The following is a 25,140-nucleotide window of genomic DNA, read 5'->3' on the forward strand; positions in this document are numbered from 1 at the left end:
CACTCCCAGCAGCCTTTGCAGTTGCTCGCGCTTATCCGATTGGTGGAATTTGAAAATAAGTACGCGCGAAGTTAAAGGCAATATAATACACACTATCCTTTGACAATTATGTGAGTCAACTAAATTAACTTGTTTTAATGCGCATGTTTTGCTGTCCTGTTCTTTTTTTGTGAGAGGTTGAGGTTATGAGTTCGGGTGGGTCTTAATGTCATTTTTTGTTGTTGCCAGGTTTACTTATAAAATATCTATAAAAACTGTGTAATTGTCTGTTAAAATTAACATAAGATTATACTATTGACACAATGCAAAAATAAAAATGTGTTATTACTGTCAGATGTGATTAAAGGGTTGTCAGAAGTATGCTCTGGATCTCAGAGGCTGTTATTTTATCCTCCTCTTTTTTGTCTTCTCATATGTTTTCTTAGAGCAATATGATGGAGTCAGGGCTAAAGGATGAGAAGGCAAGACCTGAGACGATAGCTGTGGAAGATTTAAGGAGAAATCTGTCCTCGGAGTTCAGCGAGTGTTCAGATTTCCAGGTAAGATGACTTTATGAACATTACTACAGGACCCTGTGTGATTTGTACATTGTGATTTATGAAATAATCATCAGAAATGTTTTGAGCCTTGATGTTTCTTTTGAAGGACCCATCTGACCTGGAGAAGGAACACTTGAAGGTGTATCTTAGGATAAGACCATTTTCAACAGCTGAGATTGAGAATGGAGAATCACAGGTGAAAATAAGGATTAAGGGATACAGCACACATTTTCAATGCCCTAAAATGCAGACCCTCATGCAGAAATGTTTTATTTTGTTAGGAACAGTATTTTTAAAGGGTAAATGCCCCTGAAGATCCGTTTCAAATATTGCCTCTAAATAAAATGATTAGTCTGTGCTTTCTCTCTGTGTTTTTAAAGGACTGTGTGGCTACTCAGCCTCCAGAGACTGTGCTCCTCAAAGCTCCACAATCATCTCTTTCTGCCAGGCTCAGCGATAAGTCAATGCCAGTTACAGCTCAACGTTTCCAGTTCTCTCAGGCAAGCAGACCCATCAGCACACAGAGTCTAGATCAGGGGTGTACAATCCTGTTCCTGGAGGGCCACTATCCGGCAAAGTTTAGCTCCAACCCCAATTAAACACACCTTAACCAACTAATCAAGGTCTTACTAGGCGTACTAGAAACTTCCAGGCAGGTGTGTGAGACAAGTTGGAGCTAAACTGTGCAGGACACCTGCCCTCCAGGACCGAGTTTGGACACCCCTGGTCTAGATTGTGACTGAGCATGTGAGCCAGTAGTTTTCTCTCTTTGACCACCCTGAAAAATCTTCAAATTTGTCTTTGGAAATACTGTTTGAGGTCAAATGTTGTGCACTGTCTTGAGTCATGCTTATAACTTGGTCTTGTATGACAGATTATTCACAAGGTGATATTAACATTGTGGTATTTTTAGGTTTATGGTCCAGACACTACACAGGAGGAGATGTTTGATGGCACAGTGAAGGGTCTTGTGAGGGATGTGTTAGAGGGACAAAATTCTCTGGTTTTTACATACGGTGTTACTAATGCTGGGAAGACCTTCACTTTTTTAGGTTTGTATTTTTTATCTTGTATTGATAGACTGAATTATTTTCTGTTGTAATTGACATAATGTCACAAATGTTGTCAATAGAGCTTAAAAGTCAATGTGGTAATGCTCCAAAACCCATTTTAATTTGAGCAAGTTAAAACAACAGAGGCAAAAAGTTGCTATATTTAAATGAAAGATTACAAAGATTTGTTTTCTTTGAAGTAGAGTGCACTTAATGAATCTTTCACAATAAAGGTCAGGAATGTAAAGTAGGGTCAGTAAATTAAGGTCGGCTTTGATCAGACCAACCTTGTAAAATAGTGTCTGTGTGAATGCAGAAGCAGCAAACAGAAGGAGCGTCAAATCATGTTCAAAATGTTGTATCAAAAATAAAAAGAAGGGCAGGGACAATCTATTCTATCCAATGCTTCTATCCATTGGTTGTTAATTGAATAGAGGCAGATCTGAATGTGTGTTATGGCATTTTGATTAGTACTTACAAGGTCACAAAAAATATTTAAACAAATGAATTGTTCACAATTTGTGATTTGCTTTTGCAAAATACTCATATTCAAGGTTTATGTCCTGATTGTGTTTTAATGTATTAGGTCCAGATACTGATCCAGGCATCTTGCCTCGTTCCCTCAACATGATCTTCAGTAGTCTGGATGGTCGCATCTTCAACCAGATGTGCCTAAAACCCCAGAGGTGCCGGGATTTCATCAGGCTCACCAAAGAGCAGCAAAACGAGGAAGCAGCTGGCAAACGCAACCTGCTCAAGCTTTTTAAAGAGGTACTGTAATGGCAGAGTGAGTTGAACAACCTCTGTTTCAGGGGTGTTTTTCATTTGACTCAATTAGTTTTTTGTCTTCTCTTTAGACTGATGCACAGAAGAGTACGTCTTGCCATAGCTTGAAGTCCGATCTTGAAGGTAAAGAGAATTTTTTTATTTTTTTTTTTAGTTACACCTCTCTAAGGTTGTGGCAGTCTGTTTATGTTGTTTGTCTGGCTGACACATAACTTTCTGGTTCCCTGTTAGATGGTTCCACTTTATGTGATATAAGCTCTGCAGTGAATGAGAGGAGTTTGGTTGTGGATATGGACATACACGCCAAGTTTTCAATTTGGGTCTCATTCTGCGAGATCTACAATGAGAACATCCACGACTTGCTAGAACAGCATTCAAACAATGCTTCACGGAGAACCAACCTCCGTCTTTGTCAGGATGTCAAAGGGAACTCATTTATCAAAGGTAAAGTAGCATCTGTTTCTGTAATATATTTATTGTCATTAAATCGTTACAATGTTTCCATGGAGCTGATGGTTCATCCAAGCCAAAGTTGAACCCTGGCCTGCTGTAATAAAGTTTTGCATATAACAACAAAAATAATGCATGTTGTAAGGGTGCATGTTCATATATATTTCTCCTTTATGCATTTGACAGATGATTTTATCCAAAGAGACGTTCAAGTTATACATTTTATCAGTTCATGTGTTCCCTGAGAATCTAACCCATGACCCTAGAGCCATATGCTGTTTGAGCGAGAAAAGTGAGATTACACTGCAATATTTCTTCATTAAATCATTCCAAGGAGCAATTATATGTCATTTGTAATCATTGAAATGTCTTCTGTTTTGTTTTTTGTCTGGAATAATGTGTAATAGCTAAAACTGGCCAGGTGCTGGTGCTAGAGCAATAAGAAAAAAAAAATGTAGCGATAATAGCATTTCCATGTGTTAAGGGTGATTCAGTCAGTTGTTTTAAGGAAACTGATGTGCTGTGTCTGTCAGATTGTGTCTTTGCTCATAACAGTTAATTTTCTAGATCTGAGATGGGTGCAGGTGAGCAGTGTTGATGAAGCCTTGAAAGTGATGAAACTGGGCAAAAAGAACCAGAGCATCTCTAGCACTAAACTCAACATTCTCTCCAGCAGGAGGTACACTACACAAATTCTGTAACTTCCTGTTGTTTATCCATTTTAACGCAGTGGGTGTTGTATGCATGTTATTCTGAGTTCATGTCCTCTTTGCCTGATTTTTAGCCACAGTATTTTCTCTGTCCGGATCCTGAAGGTGGAAGATGTGGGAATACCCAGAGTGGAGTCAGTCAGCGAGTGAGTCTGTGAATACTGATCTGACTTCTCTGCAGCATGTTTGTATTGTGTTTCAGAATGGTTTGTTAAAGTATTTACTCTGGTTCAAGGCTGGCGCTGTGTGATCTGGCCGGATCTGAGCGATGTGCTAAAACACAAAATAAAGGGGAACGGCTGAAAGAGGCAGGAAACATCAACACCTCTCTACTTAGCCTGGGAAAATGCATCAGTGCGCTCAGAAATAACCAGCAGGCCAGGTATATAAATCTTATTCTTTTTTTCCTTTCCTTTGTCCTTTAAACACCTCTTATTTTGTCTTTTCAGACAGCACGTTCCATTCAGAGAGAGTAAACTCACTCACTATCTGCAGGGATACTTTACCGGCCGGGGCAAAGCCTGTATGATTGTAAACATTAACCAGTGCGCCTCCATGCATGATGAGACAGTCAACGTCCTCAAGTTTTCTGCCGTAGCTCAAAAGGTATGTGACGTCCTAATATGTCTTCATCTCACTCCTTAAAGGGATGCTGTTCATCTTTGAATGTAACTTGAGATATTTTGAATGAAAGCGGAGTGATTTCGGTCCCTCCATTTAAAACTCTATTCCACCCAAACGTTGACGCTTCAAAAAGTTCATGAGATTGTAAAATATACCCATATGAAATATTCTTGGTTTAATCAAGACATTAAAGGGGTCATATGATGCTTAAATTAAAGATCATTATTTGGTGTAACAGAATATGTTGACATGCTTTAATGTTCAAAAAACACATTATTTTTCAAATACTGTACATTATTGTAGGTCCTCTATGCCCCGCCTCTCTCAAATGCTTAGTTTTCTACAAAGTCCCTCCTTCCGACAAGCGCAGTCTGCTCTGATTGGCCAGCTGACCCAGTGCATTGTGAATTTTTTCTCTCTCTCTCTCTCTCTCTCAATGCAATTCAAGAGTGCTTTATTGGCATGACAAAAATTATACATTTGTATTGCAGCTGGACTGCTTACAAATAGTGCACATATGTATTAACAGAAAGAAAAAGAATAATAGTAATAATAATGATTATATATAAAAAGTATTAAGCATGTAGTGCAAAATGAATTAATGTATGTAAGTATATAAACTAGAAATAAAATAAGGGATTAGACAAATTTACAGAAGCAAAATATACATCTAAGTAATATAATACAGTAATTTGGCATAATATAATCTACATGTGCTGGAAACATCAGCTCAGGGCAGGTTGAGTGTTTTCTCTTCTATGGTGACAGGCAGACACACATTGAGCAGCAAACACACCGCAGTTCTTCTGTTCTCCTAACAGATACGGCAGTTGTCTGATGGATCTGCTGTACTTTATCATAGAACACTGTCCATATATCTGTGTATCTGGGGCATTCTGTTAGGAAGTGCAGCTCTGTTTCCATCTGATTCAGATCACCGTGTGAACACAATCTCTGCTCCGGTGGCAGCCATGTTTTTCTGTGTCTGCCTGTCTCTATCATCAGCTTGTGTCCGCTGAGTCTGTATCTGGTCAACGTGCCTTTCAGTTTCTTATCTGACACCGTGTACAGATACTCTGCCATACTGTACTCTCTCTTTAGGGCCAAATAGCATTGCACTTTACTCTGTTGTTGTGTTTGGGTTTGCCAGTGAGTGATGTAGTTCTGTTTGATTTGAGAAGTAATCTGCCTGATTCTGATGTTGTGATTCAGAGCAGCAGTAGATGTTAGTGAAGCATCAGGACTGAAGCTCTGGATCAGCTGAGGGAGGGGCTTGCTTTCTTTGCTCATCTCTTGGTATTGCAGGGCTTTATAATGATATGATCAGTGCCTAATGTAAATGTGTGTTGTGTTCCCTGGGATCTGGATCTTTCTGAAAGATCATAATTTTGGTTTTACTCCGGTTGACTGTCAGGGCCCAGGTCTGGCAGTATTCCTCTAGCAGGTCCAGGTTCTGCTGTAAAGCATGTTGAGTGGGAGACAGCAGAACCAGATCGTCTGCATACAGCAGGCATTTGATCTGTGAGTTGTGTAGGGTGAGGCCAGGGGCTGCAGATCGCTCCAGACTGCTCGCCAGTTCATTGATGTAAATGTTAAATAACATTGGGCTTAAGCAGCAGCCCTGTCTCACTCCATGCTCCTGGGAAAGATACCTCGTACGTTTGGTGCTGATTTTTACGCCACATTTACTTTGTGTACATTGATTTGATAAAGGTCAAACCTCCTATGCCACTTTCAATAAGTTTGTAGAATAGTCCTTGGTGCCAAATTGAGTCAAAAGCTTTTTTTAAAGTCAATAAAGCATGCATATATTTGACCTTTTATCTTGGTTAACATGTTTTTCAATTAGAGTATGTAATGTATAGATGTGATCAGATGTACGGTAATTTGGTAAAAATCCGATTTGACTTCTGCTCAGTACATTGTGTGTGGTGATGAAGTCTAATAGTCGAGCATTTATTATGCTACAGAATAACTTTCTCAGGATGCTGCTCACACAGATGCCTCTGTAGTTGTTAGGATCAAATTTATCTCAGTTTTTAGAGATTGGTGTTATCAAGCCTTGATTCCAGATGTCAGGGAAGTAACCTACACTCAGAAGCACATTGAATAGTTTTAGAATGGCCAATTGGAATTTACTGCTTGTGTGTTTTATCATTTTGTTTAATATCCCATCAGGTCCAGATGCTTTTTTGAGTTGGAGGAATTTATTATTTTTTTTCTTTAAGTTCTTTATCAGTTATTGGGAAATCTAATGGGTTTTGGTTATCTTTGATTGCTAATTCTAGTTTTTCCAGTTGATTCTTTTTTGGGTAATTAATTTTTTTCCATTTTTTGTTTTCAATTTGGATTGTTTTGCTGATTTTTCAAATATGTAATTTATATCTTTGACAGCAAGATTGACACCTTCATTAGTGTGAGCATAGGTGTTATTTAGAAAGTTATCTATCAGCGCTTGTATTTTTTTGGCTGCTAAGTGCTTTCTGATATTCTTCAGCGCTGTTTTAGCCCATCTAAATGGCTTTCTGATGTTGTACAGCTTACTGGGCTTTGTGTTAATGCTATTTTCTGTCTTTTTGAGATGCACAGTGATTTGACTGTGATCAGACAGAGGGGTTAGTTCTCTAACAGTGAATGATCTGAGAGATGAAGGATCTATGTCTGTTATCATATAATCAACTGTGCTATTACCCAGAGGTGAGCAAAATGTGAATCTCCCTAAAGTGTCTCCTCGTAACCTACCATTGATGATATACAGACCCAGGCTTCGACAGAGCTGCAGGAGGACTTTTCCATTCTTATTTACTATATCATCATGGTTATTTCTGTGGATATGGGAGAATGTGTTATTAATAGCAGTCAGTTTGTTGTTGATATATTTGCTCCCTTGTGCGTCGGTGAAGTCCGGCTGTAGTCCTGTTCTTGCGTTCAGGTCCCCGCAGATGAGCCCGTTTCCCTGGGCCTGGAAGTGGCTTGTCTCTTCTTCTAATGTGGAGAACATGTCTTCACTGTAGGGGGACTCTGATGGCGGGATGTATATGGCACACAGGAATATATATTTTCTGGATGGGAGCAGTTCCTTGTGGATTTTAAGCCAGGTGTAGTATTTGCCTTGCTTTACTGTGTTGATGTGGTTGTGGAATTGTGATTTTGTACCAGATTATTTGTCCTCCTGTGTCTCTTCCCTGTCAGACTGTGTTGAGTTTGTGATGGTAGGATGATTTCTCTGTAGTTGGGTGAGCAGCGGGTGATGGTGTCTGCCCTGCTCCATGTCTCCTGTAGAATTATAATATCCATCTCTTTGATGCTCTTCTGAAATTCTGTGTTTGAACTCTTTAGTCCAAAGGCTGTTGAATTCAAGCCTTGAATATTCCACATTGATATTGATAGTCATTTTAAGTGTGTGTGTGTGTGTGTGTGTGTGTATTACTCTTGTACGTTTATTTGACCAGTTTGGAGCAGATGATGTTGAGCAGGTGTCTTATATGATTGAGTTCTGCGGCTGCAGGGTTTTGTGGCTGTTGGACTTTCTCGCTCTCTCTCTCTCGCTCTCGCGCACACACACACACACGATGTGCAAAACTCCGCATTTGAACAGTCAATAGCAAATACTTAAACTAATAACAAAACATACTTCCAGTAGCTGATTCAGAAGCGCCAGATTGTCATAGCAAAGTCAGAATTACCTCCTCTCCTAGGTTCACGAAACGGTCGTCCAAAATGCATTGCTGTTCTGTTGTCAGAATCTTAAAGATTCCTAAATGTATCTACTTTCGGAAGGCCAAATAAAGTGCTTTTGCTTTCGCCTAGAAACACACAGCGTCTCCCTGACATGGCTGCTTCAACACTAACTGCGGTTACTGAAACCACGCCGCCTTTATTTGCGTGAACATTTGGGCGGCATTACGCAAATATTTCCACATAGTGACGTAGATATGTGAAGGCTTGTTAGAACGAGGCATTTTAGGGGGGCGTGGCAGAGTCTTAACTTTGATAAAGAATATCGCTTTGGTTTTGAGACTTTAGTCTTCGCAGCTTCAGGGATCTTATCTATGCACAATCAGCTTGTTACACTCCAAAGAGAAAGGAAAACTTGAAATCGCATCATATGACCCCTTTAAAAAAACGGACACAATATGGTAGTACGATTGAGTTCCTGTTTACCGTATTTGATGTGCTTTGTGTTTGTGTTTAGGACTGTCACGATTATGAAATTTGGCTGACGATTAATTGTCTAAAAAAGTCACGGCTATTGCGATTAATTGTCTGTTTTAGGGCTTTGATGATTATCACGTTTAATTGTCTGTTTTTATGGCTTTCATTATATGATTGTGATTAATTTAAGGGATCAGTAAATAATTATGATGTTATCTTTTAATCTTTGAGTTATTATTTTGCAGTGTAAGCAGGCGCGGATTAACGCACAGGCTTGCCTAGGTGTGCAGGGGCCTCGGATTGGCCAGGCTATTTTTTTATTATTTTAAATTTACTTCAGCGTGAACAAAAAAAAGACCCTCACTGGCCCATAAGAAACATTTAAAGGAGGATTTGTTGCAGAGCGTCTGACAAAATTAATGTCTTGTATTGTAGAATGCACGCTCAGCACTGCCGAGAGTTTGCGCGATCGTTAAATCAAAACCGATTTAGGCACACTCGCGCCTTGACGGCCAGCGGGACAGGACCACGGGAAGATGAGTCCCCTGCCAATCTGACTTTGCTGCAGCCTAGAATTAAACTGCTGGTTTCGTTTGGCCAGAGGAGAATGACACTCATTTGACACACGATTTCCCCGTTTAATACTGTAAAGCTGCTTTGACACAATTTGCATTGTAAAAAGTGGAAGCCTATATAAATAATGGTGACTTGACGCATTCTAAAGCGATTTTAATACAACGTGTTTTGAGAGCGACTCCCTGATGTGTGCAAATTAGTCTACATATTTAGGCTGTTATTAGTATGTAGGCTATAATGGGTTGTGTAGTTGTCTATAGCTTTGTATTATGTTTGAAAAATTTGGTCTCTATTTGCACTTGAAATATTGAGAGTAGCCTACTTTGATTATGGCTGTGCTTATTGTTTGCACTTAATACACTAAGAAAGACCTGTGTTTATTATTTATTTATAGTTTTTATTTCTATGTTCAATTTGTGAAAAGGACTGAAGTTAGGAGGTCAAACGTTCTAGAAGCTCTTAATTCATACAGTTCTAAGGTCTGAAGAGACTCGCATGAAATTATACAGGAGAGAAGCCAGTTAGTTCGTGGCAAAACCTCATACAGTGCTTGAGTGTTGTCTTTTTACGGCATATGATAATTCATACTCGTAATAAATAAATGTCATTTCAGTTCTACTTTCCAAGAAGATTTTTAGTTCGTGGCAAAACCTCATACAGTGCTTGAGTGTTGTCTTTTTACGGCATATAATTCATACTCGTAATAAATAAATGTCATTTCAGTTCTACTTTCCAAGAAGATTAGTTAAAACAATTCAAAATGCACCTGCAGACTATACAGTCATGTATTTGGTCATTGAGAATTTTTTTTAAATGTGTAAAAATCTCGACCTCGTCTTCTCGTGAACCCAATCTCGTGTCTCGTCTCATCTCGAGTTAAGTGTTGGCGTTAATGATAATCAAACAAGAAAAGATGAGGAGAAAATCACTCCCTTCTCTTGACAGAATAGTATTTGTAGCTTTTACAAGAATTTATATAGTGACAATTGTGCCCTACCATCACGTTCACATCTATGCAACCAATAAATAAATTACTAGTAGAGGAAATTGTGTGTGTGTACCAGTTTACCATACTACTGTGTTTGCGTGTGGACCATGTATGGCAGTAAAATAAATGCATTTCTCCAGTAAAGCATAATGATTAAGGGGGGGCCTAACACAAAGAGCAGCCTAGGGGCCCCTGACCACCTTAATGGGCCCCTGAGTGTAAGATTACATGGAGTATTCCAAATTCGAAGAATCGGCCAATACCGATCCAACACGGCACTTTTTTTTCTTCTTCTTTTTTTTTTCTTCTACACCACTACAGAATATCAATACTGTTTTTGTGGAACTAATGGTCACTCTTTTTTTTAAACCCTTTGTTAAACGCAATCCACTAAATACTTACTTCCTCATTACAGAGAAAGACTACATTTGAATAAAAATATATAAGCTATGAAATTAAACTAGCTGACTGTATAATTTAGCAGCAAAAACAATATCTTGGAAAAAAATCTTTGGTGCACATTATAAAATTTAAACATGTTTATTCTGTTAACTATTTGTATTCTTACAAAATACTTTCATGAATATAAGAGAATTCATGAGAAAAAGAAAGGCTTCTAATAATCTTTCTGTTTGTGATAATTCCTTCCTTCCTTAACTTAAAGTATTATAAAGGGAATATATCATCTTGGAGAGAGTTTTACCGTGCTGACTGTCGTAACTGAACGTGACGTGCTGTTTGAATGCTGAGCGGAGAATGACTGACAGCTGCAGCAGAAGGAAGATGAGTTTCTGTACATCTCAATTCTGTCCCTCACATTAAGATATGGAATGGCTTCAGATGAAATAGCAGGGCTCCAGACTGAGACCAAAAAAAATTGTTTTCTGCCTGTGCGACTAAATTTTTTGTGCGGTCGCGACCACCGCGTTGGTCAACTCATAAGCGCTGCAATTTCTGTTGCATATGAGAAACGGCAAACGAAACTGAAAGCATAACAAAACAGCTTTTAGAGAGTATACTCGCCGCGTCAGCACGAGCGCGAAGCTGCGTGCAGCAAAAATGATGCGCATATTGAGGAAACCATGAATGGTTTTCAAGCGAAAGTCAAGTAAAAGACCGCTTCTTAAGCCAGAGAAGGTGAACATGCTGGTATTCTTGTGGGGTGGGGGGGAACATGCAAGCACTGTCACCGTTAATTTTACTTTTGTTTTTCTTTTTGTTGTCATTTTTTAAAAACTCGTTATATTTGCTGTTTACCTCACATTACGCTATGGAGGCTCTCTTTTATTTGTTTATTTATTTGATTCCTCGGTGATTGCTAAACGTTCTGTAATTTATTAGTCGGTATGTAATATAGCATGTGGTGTGTGCCATGCCTCATCTTATTCGTTTTTGTTAATAAACGTTTTGTAAACTAGTGTGTCATTGTAACTTACTGATTTATTGTTGAGTTTTTTTAATTAAGAATAACAATGAATCCATCTTTTGTTTTAGTCTTAAACAATGAAAGGTGTGTGTGTAGATGTATGTAAGCAAAACAGTGACAACAAGATCGTGAAAGCATCCGAAGCCCGCGGCTTAACAGCAAAAAAGAAACTCCCATTCACAAAATTCAAATCACAAATAATACTACTTATGATAAAGAACGGGTTGAATGTTACCACTTTCGTTTCCATATAACTATAAACTATGATAAAAGTTAATCAACATGCATTGAATAATCCCATGTTGTAGCGCAAAAAAAATGTTATGACCAAATCATGTGCTCGTGCGACCAGTTGAGAAAGTTGCAAAAGAGCGACCAGTGGGAAGAATGAGTCTGGAGCCTTGTATAGGCTATACAGGGCATGGAAAAGCAAAATGGTGCTCTTCTGATTCTTTTGGTGTATAACTCCCCCTTGTGTCGTATAAAAAGCACAATAATCGCGGTTGTTTAGATCAAATATTCGCGATTAGACGGTTATTATCGCGACAGGCCTATTTGTGTTGTGCAATGTTTGCACGTGAATAACCTAATTCTATAAAGCCATTGTGTCTCTTCTTCAGAAGACTTGGATTAAACCTCCATTCATAAGGGTTATTTTTACAATGCTTTTATGAACTTTAGGCTTCAAAGTTTCAGTGAAATAGACTTTTATTGGAGGGACAGAAATATCTCCGGTTTCATTAAAAATATCTTTATTTGTATTTCTAAGATGAATATGGGTTTGGCAAAACATAAGGGTGAGTAATTCATATATTTATTTATTAGGGACTGTATCTTACATTTTTTTGGAGCATTTAATTGTTTTTCTATGTTTGTCAAGGTTTCTGGACACTGCTCACTGCTTTTTTCTTTTTCTTTTTTTTTTTTAGCTGTGTTATGGACAGTTCTGTGTTGTTTTATCAGGTGGTGGTTCTCACCACTAAGAGCGTTCCAGTGGTGGTGAAAAGGAGTGCCAGAGAGGTATCCTTCATTATCAACAACGCTGATCGCCGGCAAATGCGGCGCAGCTCACTGGTACGGTGGGACCCCAGCCTTGAGGATGTCCAAGAAGATTCTGACACTGAGGAGGATGAAGAGGAAAGTGAAATGGAGGACACCATTCTGGATGCTGAGGAAGAGAAGAAAGAGACTGTGCTGCTTGATAAGGAGGTATATGAGGTGAGATCTGGTACCTTGCACCATAAGTCACATGGTCGTTTTTGTTCTAAATCAGCCATAACTTTAAGTGCACACAAAACATATTTTAACTGTTTTATTTGTTTTTCATCCACTTAGGACACAAAAATATTGATGGATGTATTTACACTTTTAAATTGTTGCTGCATGTTTTTATGTTTGCATAACACTGAGATTTCTGCATCAATATGGCTGTTTTGTGTTTGTATTTTAAGGCCCAACTGCAGTTTATAGAGGAGATTCAGCAGCAGCTGAGTAAGGAGAAAGCTGAACACTTAGCTCTCGAGGCACGTGTTCGAGATGAAGTTACAAAAGAATACTCTGAGCTGATTTCCCAGATGCAGGAAGATTACAGGTCAGAGATCACAGGCCCCTGTGCTCAATTAGAATCAGAATCAGAATGAGTTTTATTGCCAGGTATGTTTACACATACGAGGAATTTGTTTTCATGACAGAAGTTTTTGTTAATGCCCAGTTGTAGCGGTGAATTTGTTTGTTTGTGTGTGTGTGTGTGTGTGTGTATAGGAAGAGAACCATGTCTCTCTAGACAGCATGCTTGACTCTATGACCAGTGACCTGGCTGGAATCAGACAGGATGCCCAGGCTGCCCAGTCCTGCTTGGTGACCTCCAACTCTAGAGTCTCTGTGACACTGCTAGACCTTAAAAAAAAGGTCATCGCACTTTCAGAACTGCTCAGTGAAACTCGGAATCAGCTGTCACTCAAAACACAGGGTAAGAAATGATTGGAGATCAGCAGACCCACAACAAATCTGCCCCTGAAAACTTCCACAGAAATCTTTTTTTTTTAGTGCATCCCCTGTCCTTTCAATGTTAAATATTTTTGCTATTAGGGTTCCCACTGTTCTGAAAAACCTGCAAATATAAATATAAAGTTTTTTCCCCCCAGGCCTGATGAAGTCATTTGATTTTGATTTAATTTTTTTAAGTCTTAAATGGTCATGGAAAATTTATTTTTTAGTAAAATTAGTATATTTGTAGTATCTCTGTTTTTCTTTTTCTCTCAGTTCTTTTAATATTTCTTCAGCTAGAAATTGCTTTTTGTGAGACCAAAAAATGATGGATAAGTCATGGAAATTCATTGGCCAGAAAGTGTGGGAAACCGGTGTAATGAGACACAGATGCTTTTTCAGTAGGATTATAACCACATAACACTTGCTTAGTGTTCACACTTCACCTTGCCAGGCTTTCTAATCGCTTGATCTAACACCAAGCCCCATACTCCCCCACAGAGCTGGAAACCCAGAGCAGACTGTCAGATGAACTGGAGGAGTTGATGAAGGTAAAACAGCCGCTGTAAAAGGTTTCTGTCATTTTAACAGACAATATGAGGACCAGACTCTGAGTATTTTTTATTATATTTTTTATCTTCAGAAACTGTAAACATCTAGTTGAAGTTGTGGCTTGTTCTTCTGCTTTTAGACTCTGGAGAGCCACAGGCAAAGGGAATGGGATCTAAGTGAAATGTGTAGGAAAAAGGATGAGATTGTTGCCAAACTCCAGACAGCTCTTGACCAACATGTAGAAAACACCGCTCAGGATGTGAGTGTGAACATCTAGAGATTGTTTTCAAATGTCCAGATTAATTGGATTTGCATTACCGTTCAAACATTTAGCGTCTAGGATTTTTTTGATGTTTTTGAAAGAAGTCTCTTATGCTCACAAAGGTTGTATTTATTGATCAACAATCCAGTAAAAACTAATATTGTAAAATATTACTACAATTTAAAATATTTTTTGTCTTTTAAAATAATCGTTTCAGCACAGTTGTGCTGCTTAATTATTTTTGTGAAAACCGTGATACATTCTTTGATGAATGGAAAGTTCAAAAGAACAGTATTTGAAATAGAAATATTGTTACATTATAAATGCATAACAGACAAAGCTTGCCCATTGTCACTATGAACTCTTGTGTAGAAAAGATCTGTGTTCAAAGTCATCAATTATTTTTCCACAAAATAAATAACATGACAGAATTGTCATTTTGGGCAAACAGTTCCTTTACAGTTTTGACACAATGCTTTTATTTACCATGTTTCTTTTTTCTTTTATTGTGGATTTCCAGAGAGCTCAAATTGATTCCATCAAAAAGCAGATCATCCAGCTTAAACACAATTGTACCTGCTCAGAGCAGCGGCCTGACACCCAGAGTGAAACCAGAAAGCGGCGGCAGGAATGGGAGGGGCTTGATGGACAACCCCCACTCAAGAAAGGTACAGACTCCGCAAGAGCCCCAGGAGCTGAAAAGTGCCTTCCCACTTTTGTCACAACCAGAGGGGCTGGCCGAGAGAATCGGGTTAAAGGCCGACGATACCTTCATTCTCGAAAATGGCTCTCGAACATAAAGAAATGATCATAATAAATATATTTAATAAAATGTTAACTCCATGCATAAGCCCTGTATATCAAATAATTCTGTGAAGTGTGCTGTTTTTATTTGCTCAACTGAATAAAGTATATTTATTTTACACATGGCGAACACTGCACAAAATTAAAAGCACTATAAGATGCTTGACTTTTATATCAAAAATTGTTACATTATAAATGCATAACAGACAAAGCTTGCCCATTGTCACTATGAACTCTTGTGTAGAAAAGATCTGTGTTCAAAGTCATCAATTATTTTTCCACAAAATAAATAACATGACAGAATTGTCATTTTGAGCAAACAGTTCCTTTACAGTTTTGACACAATGCTTTTATTTACCATGTTTCTTTTTTCTTTTATTGTGGATTTCCAGAGAGCTCAAATTGATTCCATCAAAAAGCAGATCATCCAGCTTAAACACAATTGTACCTGCTCAGAGCAGCGGCCTGACACCCAGAGTGAAACCAGAAAGCGGCGGCAGGAATGGGAGGGGCTTGATGGACAACCCCCACGCAAGAAAGGTACAGACTCCGCAAGAGCCCCAGGAGCTGAAAAGTGCCTTCCCACTTTTGTCACAACCAGAGGGGCTGGCCGAGAGAATCGGGTTAAAGGCCGACGATACCTTCATTCTCGAAAATGGCTCTCGAACATAAAGAAATGATCATAATAAATATATTTTATAAAATGTTAACTCCATGCATAAGCCCTGTATATCAAATAATTCTGTGAAGTGTGCTGTTTTTATTTGCTCAACTGAATAAAGTATATTTATTTTACACATGGCGAACACTGCACAAAATTAAAAGCACTATAAGATGCTTGACTTTTATATCAAAAACAGTAACAGAAATGTTATTATAGTATTAAAGCATCCCAGACACACATGAGGTGCTTCCTGTGTATGAACAGGAGGATTTCAGGCTGAGAAATTCCACATTTAAATACCCCTCTTTCATCTTCAGAATGAAATCAAATTGGAAATTAGAACTGAGTGCTGTGACTGGAATGACCTTCAATCATCTTCAGTTTCTAGCCTTAGAATCATGGGAAATAGAGTAGAATGTTAGTTCAGATTTATCGCACAATTCAATCCTCTTTCTGTCCTTTAGTTTATTATTAAAAATTATTATTATTGATATTCTTCATAAAACCAGCAGACCATCTGCTGCTGACCTAATCTGCACAGCCAACAGCCCTTTAATTGTCCTAATTAGTCATTAACAAGGCTCTAATTTTCCTCACTTACGCTTAACGATCAGTGTTCATTGTGCATATGCAGCAAAATTGCAGTCCTATTAAGCATATAGTTCTGTGTGTGAGAATAGATTTATATGTGTGTGTGGTTGAGCGTGCCTTGGCCTAACCTCACACACTCTTCTCCAGGCAACATAAACACTTGCGGACACTTGTTTTGGGAGCAATAACAATAATTATAGAATACACAGTAAGTTTATAGATTTCTAAAACCTGTTTATGGAAATGTAATTGAATTGTTCAGACAAAGGGATTACGAATACACAAGTACAAATCTACCATAAATGCTGACTAAACAGGGTGTTAACATTTTATTATATTACACTTTACAAGGGTAGCTATGCACTTAAGAAGTCTCTAGTCTGGGTAGGTCATGCTATTCTCTCCGAACACCACAGTGAAGATGTTATGTTGCACACTGAAAGAATGCTTTCCATTCCAAATAAATGCTTTCTTATTGTCAAAGTCAAGTCAAGTCAAGTCACCTTTATTTATATAGCGCTTTTAACAATACAGATTGTGACAAAGCAACTGAACAGCATTAGTGCTTTCTTATTGTCAAAGAATCGTGTGCTCTCTCGCCAGTTGTCCCTGGCAACAGAGTCACGCTTCCACATGCTCTGTAGCTTCGTGTGCTCTCTCGCTAGTTGTCCCTGGCAACAGAGTCACGCTTCCACATGCTCTGTAGCTGCTAATTGTTGGAGAGTTTTGTAATTGAATGGCACAAACTATTTTTAATGGTGCTTCTGTTCATTTGAAGAGGAAAGGAGGCAGAAGCAGTGTGGTGAAAAAGAAAGCATTCTCTGAACCCAGTTCTCAGGTACCCTCTTTCTGTTTAATCCTGTCATACCTCTTCCACCTTCAGGACTTCTAATGGTCTGGAGTCTCAGACACTCAAGGTCATGTTAATTTCCTCAGGTTATCCCACTGAGCTGGATATTGGAAGTATAAATCCATACATTTTATTTAGTATAAATGGAAGAATAAATCCTTTTTTTTTTTTTTTTTTTTTTTTTTTTTTTTTTTTTTGGCCCCCTCTATATTTTTTTCTTCACACTAAATCAATTTGGGCAAATCTGTGTGATGGAGGTGTTCCATTAAATAAGTTACTGGCAAAGTTTGTCTTTAAAACCAACATGAAACCCAAATGGACTATCTTTACTTTCTTAGAGGAACAGTTCACTAAAAAATAAGAATTCTGTTATTATTATTTCATCTTTGTGTCGTTCCAAACCTATGCTGTTATATTTTCAGTGGAACACGTAAGGAGAATTCTGAGGAAGCTTCTACTCCATGCAAAAAAAAAATCACCTAGCCAGTGAGATGTTTTGTTGTTGCTTTTGAAAAAAAAGGGGGGAAAAGTATCTTATGCTTAGAAAGTCTGCATTTATATGATAGAAAATACAGTGAAACATTTTACTGTTATAGTAAACATTTTAATTTTTTTTGTTCTTGCACGTTTTTTAGTCAGACATGTTTCGTTTTAGATTCTTCAGCACAAGAGTCCTCAGATATTTTTTAGTTCCGCAGAAAAAAATTTGTACACAATGATAGAATTGTCATTGTTGAGTCATCTATTCATTTAATACACATTCCTGGTCTTATTGTGTAGGGCTTTACTTCACACCTTACATCACCTAGCCAGTGAGATGTTTTGTTGTTGCTTTTGAAAAAAAAGGGGGGAAAAGTATCTTATGCTTAGAAAGTCTGCATTTATATGTTAGAAAATACAGTGAAACATTTTACTGTTATAGTAAACATTTTAATTTTTTTCTGTTTTAATATAGTTTAAATGCAAGTTTTTCTGTGATGGCAAAGCTGAATATTCAGCAGCCAGTCCAGTCTTCAGTGTCACAAGATCCTTCAGTGTATTCTAATATACTGATCTGGTGCTTAAAGTCCCCCTGTAGTCAAATATTTTATCCCTTAAAACTTATCTTTGATCATAAAAATTACATTTAAATGTTTTTTCTTGTGAAAATAATTTTCTCATGCCTTAAAATAGCTTGACTGTAACTCTACACCCTTGCCTCATTTACTATACGCGGATCTATGAATATGCAAATTAGTCCCGCCTCCACTTAGTCACACCAGCCAGCGCCTCCTGATCCACTGAACTGTAGTAACCGCAAAACAATGGCATACACGGATAATGACTGATAAAACTATGTTTTTACTAGCGGGCAACTACAGTGAATACTGTAACATTTGTTAAAGTTACTTACTTGACGATGTTGTGTCCTAAAATGCCTTGAAGACTGGAATGCAGCCGTTTGTGATCGTTAAGTCGCGCCCGCGAGCATTCGCATGTGAAGTGGGCTACTTTTACTCCGGGCTACTTTTACACTGTTGCCACGGGTTATAATGCAAGTTAGCGGTTCTAAATTCACATTAAACCACAGCTTAATGGGTTTTTTGCTCTGATTTATTTTTGGTTTTGTGTTGGTATTGGTATATTTTGCATGCTAGTGATAGGAATCGATCCCTTGACGTTATTGGTTATTGGTTTGTGACGTAGCAAACCAAGGGCTGTTTCAAACCATATTTCTGAGTCAGCCTTTGGGAAACTGCAGTTTTAAGGAGAAAATACACAGCAATGGTGTTGATTAATAGATTGGCACATGGTTTGTCTAAAAGCATATTAAAAACACCACATAGACAAATAAACAACATAAAAAACTTGATTTTCACTACAGGGGGACTTTAAGAAACATTTCTTATTAATAAAACAGTTGTGCTGATTAAGATTTTTGTGGAACCTGTGGTTCTCTAATGCAGTGGTTTTCAATCCTGGTCCTAGGGACCCTCTGCTCTGCACATTTTGTATGTCTCTCTTATCTGACACACTCAGCTGAGTTCATGGAGTTCTCACCTAACGAGCTGGTGATCTGAATCACCATGTGAGGGAGACAATCTGAATGTGTTAAATAAGGGAGACATACAAAATGTGCAGAGTGGTGGGTCCCCAGGACCAGGACTGAAAGCCACTATAATGAATAGGAAGTTCAAAACAGGGGTCTCCAAACTTGGTCCTGGAGTGCCGGTGTCCTGCAGAGATTAGCTCCAAACCAGCTAATCAAGGTCTTACTGGGCATACTAGAAACTTCTAGGCAGGTGTGCTGAGGCAAGTTGGAGCTAAACTCTGCAGGACACTGGCCCTCCAGGACAGTTTGGAGTTTGGAGACCCTTTGTTTAAAAGAACAACATTTTTTTGTAAAAGTCTTTATTGTCACTTGTAAACAATTTAATGCATCCTTGCTGAATAGAAGTATTAATTTCTTACTGACCCCAAACTTTTGAACAGTAATATATTTAGTCATTGTTTTAGATACTGTTAGTGGTAGTGCAACCTTCCTGATTCCAGTTAATGTAATAAAGGACACCGCAATAATAAATAACAATAGATTTGAAAAAGTGTTACCATTGGGATATATCAAAATTATTTCCATGTCTCCTCAAAAAGTGCATGCAGCTTTAGTAGTCATTATCTATTGCAAACTGAAATTATGTCTGGCTCTATTCTTAGATGAAATTCCCTGCTTATTTACAATCCAATCTATTTCTGATGGGTAAAATCTAGTTTATTCTGTATTTTATTTTATATATATTCTGTTTTACTCTGAAATGTGTCCCATTACGAAAGTAAAGTTTGCAAATGTTGTTTCATGTTGACTTTAAAGGCTCAGTTTTAGCTTCCAAACTCATTTACTAAAAGCAGAACATGACCTAGACCAGACCTCTTTGATTGAAGTACCTATAAAGTCTAAAAAAGGAGAAATTAAATCCTACCAGTAGTCTTATTAACCCTTTAAATTTTCTAATAAAGTTCTGTGACCATTGAATCCAGGCCATTTGGTTAGAGTTCCTGATGGTGGAAATTTAACTCATGAGTCATTATCCCACAAACCTTTGATGCATCAAAGAAATAATAACCTCTCTATCAAGGTGGTTATGTAAATGGAGTAGGGTTTGCTATATGGTTTTACAGATCCATTAAGGTGATATTATCTGAAGAGCCATCCATGTCCTCAGTGACAAGGCATTAGTTTCTTCATGAAGCCTAAACGACAAAGGCTTTGGGAGATAATGCTCTGTAGAATTTAAAATAGACCCATAATTCATCATTCACTCATCAAATCCTCAAGGTCATGACCTTTCACATTTTAGCTCCAAACCAGCTAATCAAGGTCTTACTGGGCATACTAGAAACTTCTAGGCAGGTGTGCCAAGTTGGAGCTAAGCTATGCAGGACAGGACACTGGCCCTCCAGGACAGAGTTTGGAGACCCCTTGTTTAAAAGAACAACATTTTTTTGTAAAAGTCTTTACTGTCACTTGTAAACAATTTAATGCATCCTTGCTGAATAGAAGTATTAATTTCTTACTGACCCCAAACTTTTGAACAGTAATATATTTAGTCATTGTTTTAGATACTGTTAGTGGTAGTGCAACCTTCCTGATTCCAGTTAATGTAATAAAGGACACCGCAATAATAAATAACAATAGATTTGAAAAAGTGTTACCATTGGGATATATCAAAATTATTTCCATGTCTCCTCAAAAAGTGCATGCAGCTTTAGTAGTCATTATCTATTGCAAACTGAAATTATGTCTGGCTCTATTCTTAGATGAAATTCCCTGCTTATTTACAATCCAATCTATTTCTGATGGGTAAAATCTAGTTTATTCTGTATTTTATTTTATATATATTCTGTTTTACTCTGAAATGTGTCCCATTACGAAAGTAAAGTTTGCAAATGTTGTTTCATGTTGACTTTAAAGGCTCAGTTTTAGCTTCCAAACTCATTTACTAAAAGCAGAACATGACCTAGACCAGACCTCTTTGATTGAAGTACCTATAAAGTCTAAAAAAGGAGAAATTAAATCCTACCAGTAGTCTTATTAACCCTTTAAATTTTCTAATAAAGTTCTGTGACCATTGAATCCAGGCCATTTGGTTAGAGTTCCTGATGGTGGAAATTTAACTCATGAGTCATTATCCCACAAACCTTTGATGCATCAAAGAAATAATAACCTCTCTATCAAGGTGGTTATGTAAATGGAGTAGGGTTTGCTATATGGTTTTACAGATCCATTAAGGTGATATTATCTGAAGAGCCATCCATGTCCTCAGTGACAAGGCATTAGTTTCTTCATGAAGCCTAAACGACAAAGGCTTTGGGAGATAATGCTCTGTAGAATTTAAAATAGACCCATAATTCATCATTCACTCATCAAATCCTCAAGGTCATGACCTTTCACATTTAATTGGAGGAAATCATTGTGATCGTGCAATACCTTCACCCTCGACACCTCTGAATTATTTTAATTACACTTTCCCATTTCATGGCAGGGAAACACTAGCACCAGACTGCAGAACAAGCCATCAGTCTTGATTCCTCACGCATTACCCTCGGATACGATTGAACAGTGAACGACTTGGCAGGTTCCTGGAAGTCAGGGCATTAGTCTTTCTTTAATGCAAGCTTGCAAGTCAGAGAGTAGCATAGTATCTCACCTCTCAACACTGGAAACAGCAGGTGAGAGGTGTGACAGACAGAGATCCGCCCCGTCCGTCCCATTTAGACTGGCGGGGGTTACGAGTGTGGCATTGGTTGTCACATGCAATGTCACAAATGTGATCTTGTTGTCTAGCGAGAGAGAGATAGCGACAGGAAGGGAGACAGGTTGGAGAGAGAGAGAGAGACAAGAAGATACTGAAAATGATGAGTCACTGGAGAGAGACTAAGAACATTTTCGGATGGAATCAATTATTTATTATGCAGATTTGATTTTTTTATTTATTTTTTGGTCCCTATTATTTCTTTGTTTGTTTGTGTGTGTGTGTGTGTGTGTGTGTGTGTAGAGAGAGAGATTGAGAGGGATATGGCAGATGCTCTGCTGTCTTATTAATGATGATTCAATGCACTGCACACTAGATCTGTCAACTAATCCTCAGGGGTTTGTGCTCTTTTGAGTGTCAAGAATTTTATTGCCACTGACCTGAAACCAATTTGTGTTTTGTTAGGATTAAAGATTCAGATCAGAGAGGCAGACACCCAGTGCTATGTTTCTCCATATGCATTTAGCATTTAATGTTCTACGATTCCCTGTTGATCAAAACATAATCTCAGTAACACTTTTTTTCCTTGAAGTAACATCCATCACATCTTATCTGACCAATCACAGCCAAGCATTTAGATTCTGTGTTCTGTGAAGTGCACATTTATTTTGGCACCCATATTAAGTGGTTAACTTACATCATCCATGCTACACTCTTATTTATGATCTTTTTCACATGCAGTGATTGACGCACAAAAAACATTTTATTCAGTAAATCTGACCGAATTCATATAAGCAATTTATAGCTACACTTTGGAGTTTGGGTCCAATGTAGACTTATTACCATTTAGATGTATGCTACTGTTCAAAAGTTTGGGATTGGTAAGATTTTCGTATTGTTTTTGAACGAAGTCTTATGTTCACAAAGGCTGCATGTAAAATGTAATTTATTCCTGTGATGAATTTTCAGCAGCCATTACTCCAGTCTTCTGTGTCATATGATCCTTCAGTAACCATTCTAATATGCTGATTTGATGGTCAGGAAACATTTCTTCTTATTATCAATGTTGAAAACATTTGTGGCACTTAATATTTTTGAGGAAACCGTGAATTGTTTTTTCAGGGTAATAGAAAGAACAGCATTTATCATTGGTAACATTATAAATGTCTTTACTGTTACTTTTTGACAGTTTAATGCTTTTTTGCTGAATAAAAGTAGGCTATTCATTATTTTAAAAAGAAAAAAAATCTAACCTCAAACATTTGAACGATAGTTAGATTTCATGCTGGTCAAGTTTATAACATTCTTTATGGCCCACTTCCAATAACCATTTTATAAAATAAAATAATAGGCTTTGTTTAAATAAACATTCAATTTGTAAGCCAGGAATGACTTTCTATACAGATGCATAGGTCTGTTACACAGCAGAAAACACGGTTAGTTTGAAAGAACAATGTGAACCTGTTGTAGTTGTTGCTTTGCTTACACTTCACAGACACAAAATGCGTGAAACAGGCCTAAAAGAAACCAAAGCATTTATGTTAGCCTTCCGAACTCTGAAATACTTGTTTACTCTAGCACTCTGCCATTCCTCAGGATGGGGTGGAAAGTGACAACATCAGGAATATAAGGAGTATAATGACTCCTCGCCTACCGCCTCATCAGGAAGAGGTGAGTGACCACATTCTAATGCTCAAGCACTAAGTAAATTTTTTTTTTTTTAAATCAGGGACAATAATAGGTGTTCCATCATGGTATGTAAGACTCTCTCGCTCTGTCTTTCTCTTTGCGTCTGAGAAAGAAGCAAAGTGACGGCGAGGCGTGCGCTTTCACACTAAAGTTTACGGTATGCGAAATACAGGTGCGCTGCACATCCATAGAGATGAACTGAAAAATAGCTAGATCGCTTGACAGAGAAAACTCGGAAGCGCTTAGTCAGTGTTCTGTGAGTGAAAATATATCTGTGCTTAACTTATACTTGGCCTCCAACTCACACACTGGCGAGTAAAATCTAAGAATTGATTAGCCACTTTTTATCAATTTATTTAATATAAGCATTCATTTCTTTAAAGAAAAGAAAAAACTTTCAGACCCCAAACTTTTGAAAAGTAGTGTACTTTATGCTATAAATGTGTACAATGAATTTCAACTTAAAATGACATTAATGTTCTTTAGTGACAGTTGACATTTGACCTTCCTTGTAGATCATTGGCCGGAATCCAGAGAAGAAAGAGAGTGAAAACCTTATCATGGCCTCCAACTCACACACTGGCGAGTAAAATCTAAGAATTGATTAGCCAGTAGCTAATATTAGACATAATTTAGTCGCCCAGAGTGAAGATTTAGTCGTATATGCGAGTGATTTACTCGCGTTGTAGAGGGTTGTCAAGAAACATTTCTTATCAATGTTGAACACCGTTTTGATGCATTTTTTGCATGATGCATAGGATTTTTTGTTAAATAAAAGTTCAAAAGAGCAGCATTTATTGGAAATAGTCACTTTTTATCAATTTATTTAATATAAGCATTCATTTCTTTAAAGAAAAGAAAAAACTTTCAGACCCCAAACTTTTGAAAAGTAGTGTACTTTATGCTATAAATGTGTACAATGAATTTCAACTTAAAATGACATTAATGTTCTTTAGTGACAGTTGACATTTGACCTTCCTTGTAGATCATTGGCCGGAATCCAGAGAAGAAAGAGAGTGAAAACCTTATCAAGAAACGTCTTCGTCCTATGACCGCGAAATAAGCTGGAAGGAAATGTATTTTTATTTAAATGTTTTTTTTTTTTTTTGTATTTTAAATCAAACCAGTTTTTCAAATATTTTTTATTTTAATCTGATGCACTTTTCATTTACAATATCTATAAATTCTCTTTTTACTTTTTATCAAATATGGCACATAATATATTATCCTGGAAATGAACTAACGCTACCGCTGATTTTAATGGCAAGTTGAGATGATGGACAGTTTCATAAGCTCATGTATGGAAGAATGGACAAATTTTTGCTGCTTGAGTTAGAATGGAAGTTCAGAAATCACTACTGCACATTTTTGACATAGGGTTTCCTATTGCTGTATACTTAAACCACGTTATTTGTTTACATTGTGCTTATGCTGCCCTGCATGTAAAAGCAAAACTATTGTTTCCCCCTAACCACTTTATACTTTTCAAGATATAAAAATGTACACACACAAAATATAGCACAAAGTAAAAGTTCAAGGGTTTTTGTGATTTTAATTTTTCATCCCACTTGTCAACCTTCTTTTGTTTATGTATGTATCACCCTGTCACAAACCATTAATATGTGCCATTCACATGATAAAGGCTCTCCATTACCCCGTCAGTAAAACTGTGTGCCAGATGCCTAATGACACCCAAAGGATTATTT

The 25,140-nt window shown here is 37.6% G+C and overlaps 1 protein-coding gene across 1 annotated transcript; it reads left to right on the forward strand.

Moving 5' to 3' along the window:
- On the forward strand, nucleotides 1–24,550 carry LOC107553800 (kinesin-like protein KIF20B). The gene is made up of 23 exons (XM_016236110.1): nucleotides 1–110; nucleotides 426–539; nucleotides 646–735; nucleotides 920–1,039; nucleotides 1,453–1,591; nucleotides 2,178–2,362; nucleotides 2,449–2,500; nucleotides 2,609–2,821; nucleotides 3,395–3,506; nucleotides 3,612–3,683; nucleotides 3,773–3,919; nucleotides 3,987–4,143; nucleotides 12,270–12,524; nucleotides 12,758–12,919; nucleotides 13,068–13,275; nucleotides 13,794–13,843; nucleotides 13,984–14,103; nucleotides 14,627–14,911; nucleotides 15,303–15,450; nucleotides 16,297–16,373; nucleotides 16,944–17,003; nucleotides 23,342–23,416; nucleotides 24,420–24,550. The coding sequence occupies exons 2-23, from the start codon at nucleotides 432–434 to the stop codon at nucleotides 24,495–24,497; spliced, it is 2,913 nt and encodes a 970-aa protein (XP_016091596.1). The 5' UTR covers nucleotides 1–110; nucleotides 426–431; the 3' UTR covers nucleotides 24,498–24,550.
- The last annotated feature ends 590 nt before the right edge of the window (nucleotides 24,551–25,140 follow it).

The sequence above is a fragment of the Sinocyclocheilus grahami genome, unplaced genomic scaffold (genome assembly GCF_001515645.1).
Source record: "Sinocyclocheilus grahami isolate Dianchi unplaced genomic scaffold, SAMN03320097.WGS_v1.1 scaffold18.1, whole genome shotgun sequence".
Classification (NCBI taxonomy): Eukaryota; Metazoa; Chordata; class Actinopteri; order Cypriniformes; family Cyprinidae; genus Sinocyclocheilus; species Sinocyclocheilus grahami.

Excerpts from the sequence above, each read along its gene's own strand:
- LOC107553800 (XM_016236110.1), top strand. The coding sequence starts at position 432 with ATGATGGAGTCAGGGCTAAAGGATGAGAAGGCAAGACCTGAGACGATA. Across the intron at positions 540-645 it reads GCGAGTGTTCAGATTTCCAG|GACCCATCTGACCTGGAGAA; the intron begins GTAAGATGACTT and ends TTTCTTTTGAAG. Across the intron at positions 12,525-12,757 it reads TTGATAAGGAGGTATATGAG|GCCCAACTGCAGTTTATAGA; the intron begins GTGAGATCTGGT and ends TTGTATTTTAAG.